At 56.6% G+C, this 9,910-nt stretch overlaps 1 protein-coding gene across 2 annotated transcripts; it reads right to left on the reverse strand.

The window, feature by feature from the left end:
- Nucleotides 1-138: 138 nt before the first annotated feature.
- On the reverse strand, nucleotides 139-8,694 carry Emilin1 (elastin microfibril interfacer 1). Of its 2 annotated transcripts, none has more exons than XM_047523507.1 (8): nucleotides 8,068-8,694; nucleotides 7,043-7,168; nucleotides 6,381-6,601; nucleotides 2,718-4,643; nucleotides 2,212-2,328; nucleotides 1,564-1,581; nucleotides 1,277-1,414; nucleotides 139-890 (listed from the first exon to the last, which is right to left on the reverse strand). In XM_047523507.1, exons 1-8 carry the CDS (start codon nucleotides 8,235-8,237, stop codon nucleotides 553-555), a joined length of 3,054 nt encoding a protein of 1,017 aa, XP_047379463.1. In that variant the 5' UTR covers nucleotides 8,238-8,694; the 3' UTR covers nucleotides 139-552. The 2 variants fall into 2 exon arrangements, with proteins under 2 accessions (XP_047379463.1, XP_047379464.1); XM_047523508.1 differs by having other exon boundaries at nucleotides 7,043-7,186; nucleotides 8,068-8,167.
- Between the last annotated feature and the right edge of the window lie 1,216 nt (nucleotides 8,695-9,910).

Genomic DNA, 9,910 nt, shown 5'->3' on the forward strand with positions numbered 1-9,910 from the left:
CCCGCTCTACGGCGGGAGGAGCCACCCGAGCTGGACCGAGCTGGCCTGGGGTCCCCTCCGCAGGCCTCTGTCTCCTGGCGTCCCATGTGTTCTTATCTACCCCTGAGCACGTACTGGAGCAGAAAAGTAATGTTTTTGTAGAAAAAAACAAGGGTCTTTATTCCTGAATTATTTAGGATGGCACTATGGGCGGGAGCCCACTGGGCAGAGCCCTGGAGCCAGGCATTCTGCCTAGAGCGCCGGTTGAGGGAGCAAAGGGTGCGAGGATCGGCTCCTCCACCGCAGTCCGGGTCCTGGAGGGCATTCTGGAAGGGACAGTGATCAGTCTAAGTCTGGGCAAAGGGACACCGAAGTTCCCGAGCCGGAGTGCACCCGGCGTGGGGAGAGGTCTCCGTGGGCGTCTGTATCTCTCTCGGTGGGGCCGGGAGCGGCTGATCGCCGAAGGCTGGGTGTCCGGACAGCGCCCCGACCCAGGCGGGGCGTCCCCGGATCCCATGCCCCCGCTGGCCCTGAGGCTAGTGTAGACCATTCTGGCTGTAAGGCCAGTCCCGCCTACGCTTGTTCAAGCTCCTGGTCACCGTAGAGCAGTGCTCCGCTGAAGATGGTGAGTGGCTCCTCCGAGTGCGCTAGCTGCCCCATGACCAGGTCGATGCAGACCGTGTCCCCAGCCTGCAGCGGCAGGATGAGGCTGAAGACTCCCAGAGCACCCGGGCTGGGCTGGCTCTCTGCCACCGGCTTGTTCTCCAGGCCCTCAGGCTCGTAGCCACCAGAGTCTATGCGGGCCACGCCCAGGTTAGAACGTGACAGCACTGCCTCCACTTTCTCATGCCGGTGCCCAGTCAGGACTGCGCTCAGCAAGTAGCGTCCGGACAGTGGTGCGGTGAATACACCTGGGGACAAGCATAGCAGTTAGGAGTGAAGACAATGGCCAAGAAGGACTCACAGAGCCTAGCCTCCTGGGCTAAGGAGGGACCTGCTGGGTCTTTTCACCTCTATTTCACTAGGAATTTGGTGGCGTGTTCACTACTGTAGCCCAGTGAATGGTTTCTGAGCAAGAGCAGGCCCCAAGGACCATGAATGGAATGAATGACTCCTCCCTTCCCCACCCCCCACCCCAACCCCAACTGTGGTGAGAAAAAAATTAAGGAAAGAGTAGGGGTCTCCCCAAGTCAGTGTGAAAAGATTGGCCTTGTATCAAGGAATAAGAATGAGAAGATATCACTGCCCAACCTCCTGCATTTCCCCAAAAGCTCAACTCGGCTCCTCCATGGCTTACCTGTCACTGGGTCATAGTAACCACCATCATTGAGCAGGACTCTGTCAAAGGGGACTGTGCCTGGTTCAGACCGGGGCAAACTCAGGGCAGCTGAAAATGCCACCCGGGGCACAGAGACTGCTGGTGCCCCCTCCACTCCTGCATGGGGTAGGGTGGGTGTTAGAGTGGATGTTCAGCCAGAGCTGGCTCCCTTTCCCCAGGGGATCTCCATCCAGGGCTGCCTGAGGGCTTCCAGCCTCCAGCCAGAATTTAGTTCTCCCTCCAGCATCTAAATGAGAGGAACTTACCCTGTTCACCTTGGGGACCTGTGGAAAGAGGAAAGGGAGGAGTGAGAAGGAGAGCAGCTCTCATAAAGTCACTCAGCAAACATCTGCTGTGCCTTTTCTGCCATTTTGGGTCCTATGTGGATTTCAAAGGAGGAATGGGGGGATCAAGAAATGGAGGAATAGCCAGGTATAGTAGCCCACGCTTGCAATCCCAGCCACTGCGGAGGCTAAGTAGAAGAATCGCAAATTCAAAGCCAGCCTCAGCAACTCAGTGAGACCCTGTCTCTAAATAAAATATTTTAAAAGGGGGCTGGGATGTGGCTCAGTGGTTAAGTGACCCTGGGTTCAATCTCTGGTACCAAAAAAGAAAAGAAGAGGAATAGGTAGGGTCCATTCTGTTCAGTTGTTTGGCCATGAGCCCTTGCCCCCAGACTTTCTTCCACAACCCAGATGGTCCGTGTAGGCTCAGCTTTAGTCTGAGTGGGACCAACATATCCAAATGCAGGCACTGTCCCAGCTCCTAGTCACTTTCCTCTATCTACTGTCAGTCATTGGGGGTCCCATATTTCTTATCCCTGTCCCCTTTGTCGAGCTCAGAACGTAATGTCAAACTGAGGGCTGCCTAGGGAATGGCAACCCTAACTCCAGCAAAGCTCTCAGCCCACATACCTGGTGGCCCAATAGGCCCCTTTGGTCCGTCCTTGCCTGGAAGTCCTGGAGGTCCAACAGGACCTGGGGGTCCCTGTATACCAGGAGGCCCTGGAGGCCCAGCCTCACCAGAAGGCCCTATGGAGACAAAACTAAGTTGAAGGAGAGTCCTAAAGGGAGTGCTCAACGGACAAGGAAGGTGGTTCTATGGATGGGAGATGGGTGAAAATAGGCAGGACTTGCAGGATGATGGGGAGAGGGGCCCTTACTGCCCGTGCTGGATGCTGGCAGAGCAACATGCCACCTTCACCCACAGACCTATCCGAGCAGCCAGGGGGAGGTCAGGGAGCTAGGACCTTGCATCATCTCTGTGGACACACTGTGAGCCCTGGTACAACGGTTTGGGCTGTAATTTATGTTGGGTAGAACAAGGAGAAGGTAGGTGAGATCAAGCCTGGGTTATCGTGGGTTGGGAGAGAAGGAAAGGGCTTGGAAAGGGTCTCTCCATGCCTCCCCTTGCCCCTTACCAGTGAGGTCCCTCAGGCTGATCTGTTGCAGACGGTCCTCTAGGAGCAGCAGGGAGCTGTTAAGGGCACCTAACCGTCGGCCCAGGCCTGCCTGACCCCCCAGCAGCTTCTCTAGCAGGGCTGCCTGCATTTGGCTGGTGCTGTTGGTTTCCCGTAGCCCAGCCCAGAGCCCAGCCACGTGTCTGGAAAGGCCCTCACGCAGGCCCTGCAGTCCCCCTGCCACAGTGTCCAAACGCTCACAGACTCCCTCAAGACGGCCCAATCGCCCCTCCAGACTTGGGCACTGGCCAGCCTGTGCCTGTCCCTCCTCTAGACCTCGGAAGCGCTCCTCACTCTCTGTAGCATGCTCTGTGGCCTCTTGTTGCAATCTGTTAATCTCAGAGATGATGCTGTCCTTGGTGGCCCCCAGGTCAGCCAGATCAGCTCCCTGTCCCTCCACAGTGGTCTGGAGCTCATGCAATGAGTCATTGAGGGAGCTGAAGGTGAGAATGACCTCAGAGAGCTCTCCTTGCAGGGCCTGCAGGGCAGAGCCAGAGCTGCCCCCAAACACGCTGAAACCATCTAGAGGCCCACGGCTTGGTCCCCCAACACCCGGACCAGCCCCAGGACCCCGTGGAGGTAACAGGGGACAGGAGCAACGCTCCACACCATCCCGTAGGCGGCCCAGCTCTTCTTGGACACCACCACAGGCCCCACAGCCCTCGTCCTCACGGGCCTGCAGCAGACCCTTCAGCTGGTTCAGCTGTGCCACCGTGAGATTCAGTTGTAGCGTCAGTTCTGTAGTTGTCTTCTCCTGTGCATCCACACGTTCCTGGAGCTGGCCCACAATCCCTTGCAGTTCCTCCAGTATGGTCTGCTGGGCCTCCCCTACTGCTCCCACCTTGTGCAGGCCTGAGCCCATCAGCCGAAGCTGGCTCTCACTGTCCAGGACCCTGCGCTCCAAGGCACTGAGGATCTCACTGACCTGAGAGTCCTGATCCCCAGTAGCTCCAGAGCAGAGCTGCCCACATGCCTGCACAGCCCCTGCCACCTGCTCTTCCAGCAGATCCAGACGCCCACCCAGGTCTCCACTCACATTGGCTAGCAGCCCCTCCAGCCTCTCTAGCCGGCCCTGGGCAGCAGGCAGCCAGAGGCCCAGTCCCCTAGGACCTCCAGGCCCGCCTTCCTCCTGCTCCTCTGAGGGACCCAGGGTGGAGTTGAAGCGGTCCTCCAAGCGAGAGAGGCGGGAGGCTAAGCTGGTGTATCCTGGGGGGTGTCCCCCCTGCCCAGTAGCTCCTCCCAGCTCAGTGCCTCTCCGCCCACTCAGCACTGTCACTGAGCCGGCCACTACATCCAGCCTCCGCTCCAGCTCTGTCAGTCGTCGGCCCAGCTCTGGGGGGCAGCATTCCTGAGGGGGCCGGCGGCCCGTGGAAGGCCCTGTGAGCTGCCGCTGCCGCTCCTCCACAGAGGCCAGTAGCTTCTCCAGTGCCCGTAGCCGCTCCCTGTCCTCCTGCTGCTGCTGGCGGAAGCCAGCCAGCCCAGCCAGGCACACAGAGCAAGACTCTTGCAGCCGCCGCTCCAGCTGCCGTAGAAGCTCCTCACTGGGACCAGGAGGGGCTGGGACCGGGGCTGGGGCCCTACTGCCTCCGCCACTGCCACCACTGTGATGGTTATTGAGGTGGCCCAGTTCCTGGTCGTGGGTGGAGACGCGATTGTCCAGGAGCTGCAGCTGGTGCTGGATCTCGTTGAGTGTTTCATGCACACCAGGGCGGGCAGCTGCATCTGCTGGCTGCTGCCGTCCATTAAAGGCTGTCTCCACGGCCCTCTGCACATCTTCTGCCAGGCGCCCACTCAGTCCCTGCAGGACTCCCCGAAGGCCTTGTAGCTCCTTGGTCAGGCTCTGCACCTGCTCCTCCAGCTGCTGCACCTTCTCTGACTCTCCAGGACCTGAAGACAGGGGAAAGCAGAGGGCAGAGAGCCTCAAAACTCAGGGCCTACCTTCTAGGCCCTGCTCACCCTAGCTCCAGCATAGGTCAGAGGCCTAGCCAACTCTCCCTCTTCTTTAGGTAATTCAGGCAAGAAGAGAAGAAAGAAAACTCCATTCACTGAATGTACAGGCCAAATTTGAAACATGGCTCTATCCCCTTGCAACTTCTTCCCTGGGCAGATACTATGAACTCTTCCTCTTGGATGGATTGGGAAACAGATGACCAGAGATATTAGGTAACTGGCCACAGATTACAGGTTTAATAAATGGTAATGCCAAATTTCAAATCCAGATCATCTGTCTTACCACCAGCCCAGGTCCTTTCCACTTTTTCGGTGTCTCTTAATGAAGCCAGAATCAGGGACAGGCAGTTATTGTAGAAATAGGGGATCGGGTCAAATGCAGGAAATGGAGGCCATGAAAGCATCTGCCTCTGGAAGTTGGAGACTGCCCCTGGGAGAATGGATGTCAAGGATCTCCAGAGCCCATCCATTACCAAATTTACCTGCCCTTATCAGAGCTGCTAATTAATGCCTCCTGGGCCCTTGCCTGGCTGAATCACTTTGGCTCTCCCCCTGCCCCATCTGCTCTTCACTTTTTACATCTCACCTGCAAAACCAGGCCTAGTCAGGTAGGCAGGAAGGAGAGATAAGCAGGGAGAGAACTGGAGAACAAAAGAGACTTTAACCTATGAAAGATGTAGGGTGCGCTCACTTCTTGGGACTTTAGAACATCAGCCATGGCCCCCTTCTCCCTCCTAGGAGAAGTCTGTATTATTACTTTTAAATAAAACCTGCTTGATATGCTTGCCTTGGCGTGCTTCTCTAGTGTTCAAACTTCAGCATTAGAGAGAGGGAGCAGAACTCATCACCGGTAAACAGCAGTATCATTAACATTTTGGAATTGTTTCTTTATCTAGCAAATGAGAATGACATTATCTGTCCTCCCTCATAGGGCTGTCAAAAGACACAAAATGGGACTGTGGGGGAGGTGCTTTGGACACCACACTGTAGTGATGACTGGGCACTTCCCTACAATATCACTGGAACAAACAAGAGGCTCCGTGGCAAGCCTGCCAGGCTCTGACTGGATGGCCAGAGAGTTAGCTAGAAGTTTCTGTTTCCATAATTATGGTACTGCTATCTCTTTGGCCGGAAAAGTCAGTACATCCGGTGTGCCCAGACACACACACACACACACACACACACCCCACGAAGACTGCTGCATTCTGGGACCTGCAGTCTCCAGAGGCCATGGAGGGTGCCTGGGACCTGTAGTCAGGTGCAGTGCATGCTAGGACTTGTAGTCTCAGATGACTTCCCCAGGGACAGCTTCTCAAAGGAATTCCCCCTTCCTCCCTCAGTTGTTCCTAACTAGGAAGGATCTTGGCCACATGTGGGCGTGTGTGAGCACATTCTCTCTCTGCCTTTTCCTCTGGTCTGCACGTCTTTCTGCCTTTCTCTGTCTCTGTGTCTGTCTCTCTGTCTCTCTGTCTCTCTGTCTCTCTCTCTCTCTCTCTCTCTCTCACACACACACACACACACAGACATATGAAATCATCTCAAGGATCTCATTAACTGCCTTCTGCCCCTCTCTTCTCTGACTTAGAGCGCAGAAGTTTTCTGCCAGCAGCTTGGCCCCACATTTCCCCCCAACGATTCTCTCCCATTGCTCCTGCCCACAACTCCCACACTCACCTTCTCCCCCTAGTCCACTGAGGTGGCTGCCAGCACTGGAGCCAGAGAGGTTGGGACGGGCAGGCCGGGGCCGGGGGTGTGGTGTGGAGGGTACAGGGCCCAGTGCTGGGGCAGGACCTTCCCCACAGTCATCGCCTGCATACCCTTGACAGCATCTCCACTCCATATCTGTCACTGTCTTGTAGGCCACACGGTAGCGAGGGCGGAGGAAGCTGCGGTACCTGGCAAAAGCAGAGAGAGCCCTCTGTATTCTCCCTGTGCTGTCAGTGACCCTGGGCAGCTGCTGGTGGGTAAGCCCTTTCCCTTAGGCTGGATGTCCCTTTCTGGCTAGCATGTGGCCTTGCTCAGTTGACAGCTGTCAGCTTTTTGGCCAAGGGCCAAATCCCTGCTCTTCTTCCCCTTGCCCCATGCTGGGACCTTAAGCTCCTCTCCTTGAGGATGACCTGTGTGTCAGAGAGGACCAGGATGTTGGCAACTTAGGGCAATGCTCCTGTAGTATCCCACCAGTCAAGCTATTGCCCCCGCATCTCTTTGAAATGGCTCGGACCAAAGCTCTGTCCTGCCCCTTGCTAAGTGCTTTTCACAAACTCCCCAACAGCCACCTGCCTTCTGCCTTTGCCCACCTCCCACCAAGTGCTCATTCCTCAGCACTGGAGGCTTACATGATGCTGCGGGGACACTGGGGCTGGCCCCAGCCACAGGGCTGATAGTCTGGTTTGACGAAGGTCTCCACTCCATCTTCAAGGACACAGCTCACTGTCCGGGTCACCACATAGGCACACCAGTTCCTGTAGGCACAACCCTACCTGGGCCCAAGGACCAGAAACACATACCCAGAGGAGGACCCAGGGACTATCAGAGGACTGACGGAGTCAGAGATGTAGGGCCCTTGGAGACCAGTGAGAGACAGAGTTTTGGCAGGGGCAGCCCCCCACGCTTTCCTGTGTAGCCAGTGCAGATAAAGACTTTTCAAGATGGGGAGAGGCACAGGATGGAAACCCACAGCTGCAGAGATGTCACTCTTCATGACTGTGGGGTCCTGGGGAACCTCCGAATTCACATAGTCATTTGTGTCCCTTTCTGGCCCTGTCTCAAACCCTAGCTTGTCAGGCTGTGTGAGCCAGCCAGCCAGATGATTCCCTGGATGTGGCTCTTCCAACCACACCTCAGGGGAGAGGACAGGGGCAAGTGTGGCTCAGGGTTAAGTACAGAAAAAGCCATTGATGAACTTGGTCCCCTGGGGCTTGCTCCGGTGCACTCGGGCTGTTCATGCCTCATGCCGGCCTCTGCTCTGCGGCCGGCTGAAGTGAGGCAGACCAGGAGTGGTGTCAGAATTATAGATTACTGGATGGGGCCAAGGAAGCCCTAGAAAGGGACAAAAGATCTGCTGAGGATCTAGGGCTGGCATATAGCAGACAGCTGGCAGAAATGCCTGGCTCATGCCCCTCAGGATAGTTTATCTGGGCACCAAACTGTAGGTCCCCATGGGGAAGAGGTGGGAACTCGTCCTCTTCAGGTCACCCAGACCCTAGAAAGGCCCTCCAGAAGGTGGGCATGTGAGAGGCCACTGATGGATGGGCTTACTCTCTGCCCTGCATGGTGGGTGCCAGGGAGGGTGGCCAGCATACCCACCTTCAGCCTGCCTTCCCACCCACCTCCAGTCCTGAGCTGGGACCCAGACCCTTACCTGTGGCGGCTGGCAGGCCGGGGAGCATTCTGGGCCTGGGGCCCTCCAGGGCTGAGGGCGCCACCACCCCCTGTATAGAGGCTGTAACCTCGAGGAGGGTAGCTGGCAGCCCCCGCGGCAGCAGTCAGCAGGCAGCAGAGGTAGCAGCTCCAGAGTGTGCCGGGGGCCATGGTGGGGTGCTCCGTGGTGGCCCTCAGAGGCACATCCTGGCCTGTCCACTGGCGCTTTTGCCTGGCTCTGGGGGATGCTGCTCCTCCAGGGGACAGCACTCCAGGCCAGTCCTGTCCCCAGCTTCCTGCTGGCAGCCCCCAGCCACACGCCTCCTCCTTGGCTGCTGGGCCTGACCCCTCTCCCCCTCCTCTTTCCTCAAACTCACGTCTGTCCCTCCCTCAGTTCCTTCCGCTCTCCTCTTCTCCTCTTCTCCACTTCTGAGGGGAGTCTGTTCTCTGGGCCCCTGGCCTCCTGTGCCTGGTCCCTGCTCCTCTCAGATACTGCTTTCTGGGCCTCCGCCCCCTCACCCCAGCTGGCCCTCTTCTGGTCTCCCAGTTCTTTTCCCTGATGACCGGATCCTGGGGGGATGGGGGGTGACAAGGCTTTGCCCCTGTGGCTGTGCAGAGGCAGAGTGACTGTGGGGCGGGCCAGCCTCCTCCCTCCCCTGCTCACTCCCCTCCCTTCCCCCTGTCTGACTGGCGGTCCAGCCTCCCCCTTCCTCCCCCACCTCTCCAACCATCCTGCGCCACATCTGCTTCTTGTTAACTCCGGGAAAGAGAGAAAAAAAAGGAAAAACAGAGAAATGTGGAGTTGCCGCCGGGCTTGGGGCCAGCCTCTCAGACAGGCCACATGGAGCTGGGGCCAAAGCTGGAGAGGAGGCCCAAGACTGGTGACTGAGACAGGAGTGGGAGCCAGAGCCACAGCTCTCCTGGGCCAGGGCAGCCTCCCGCGGGAGAGGACGTAGAGGGGAAGCCTGGAGGGGAGGCCAGAAGTACAGGACTGCACAGGGGAGAATGAACCAGGAGACTCAGCAAGGCCTCGCTGACCATCTGGCCCAGCTGCCTCCTTTTAGAGATAGGAACGTTGAAACCCAGAACGGGAAAGTAACCTGCCCAGAGTAACACAGCTAGTCAATGGTAGGACTGAGATTAAACTCTAATACCCAGGTCAGCAATTTAAGGGGCCAGGGAGTTTTTGAAAAGTAAAATGATCCAGTGAGGCAGGTAGAAAATCCTGGGAAGACAGAAGAGGAAGAAGGAAATTCAGAAGTGGAGAGTAGTCTTCTTTAAGCAATGAAGGGGACATTGGAAAAGAGGAGAAAGAATCTCCTTCTTAAAGGGTCAAATGATTACAGGCCTCAGGCTTGTTTTGGTGAATGTCAGGCTTTTGTTAGAGGTAGGGAGAAGTGGTGGTAGTATATGGGATTATCTGTATAGTCAGGGAAAGTTACTCCCCAGCCTGGAGGCAAGTCTCCTCTTTGCCACCCTCAAAGTTCCCTTAGCTTGACCCTGAAAGATCCAGGTGAGATGTCTTTTTTTTTTTTTTTTTTTTTTTTTTTGCAGTACTGGGGATCGAACTCAGGGCCTTGTGCTTGCGAGGCAAGCACTCTACCAGCTGAGCTATCTCCCCAGCCCAGAGATGTCTCTTCTGTGAGCCTGTCCACCTGACCCCTGCAGTGCATTGGTCCTCAACGTTGTGCTTGAACCAGGGTCTCCTGGGTGGGAGATGCTGGGGAGAGAGAAGAAGCTAGGTATTAGAAAGGAGACAGGAGAATGCTGTGGACCAGGAACCGAGGAGGTACCTGCATAGCAAAGGCACATCTGAGACTTAGTCACTGTCAACTAAGGAGCAA

Source organism: Sciurus carolinensis, chromosome 13 (assembly GCF_902686445.1).
Source record: "Sciurus carolinensis chromosome 13, mSciCar1.2, whole genome shotgun sequence".
Taxonomy (NCBI): domain Eukaryota; kingdom Metazoa; phylum Chordata; class Mammalia; order Rodentia; family Sciuridae; genus Sciurus; species Sciurus carolinensis.

Coding starts and splice junctions, on each gene's coding strand:
- Emilin1 (XM_047523507.1), bottom strand. CDS start 8,237: ATGGCCCCCGGCACACTCTGGAGCTGCTACCTCTGCTGCCTGCTGACT. Junction 6,602..7,042: donor CAGTGTCCCCGCAGCATCAT/GTAAGCCTCCAG, acceptor TGCTTTTGCCAG/GTACCGCAGCTTCCTCCGCC. Junction 4,644..6,380: donor CAGTGGACTAGGGGGAGAAG/GTGAGTGTGGGA, acceptor CCCTGTCTTCAG/GTCCTGGAGAGTCAGAGAAG.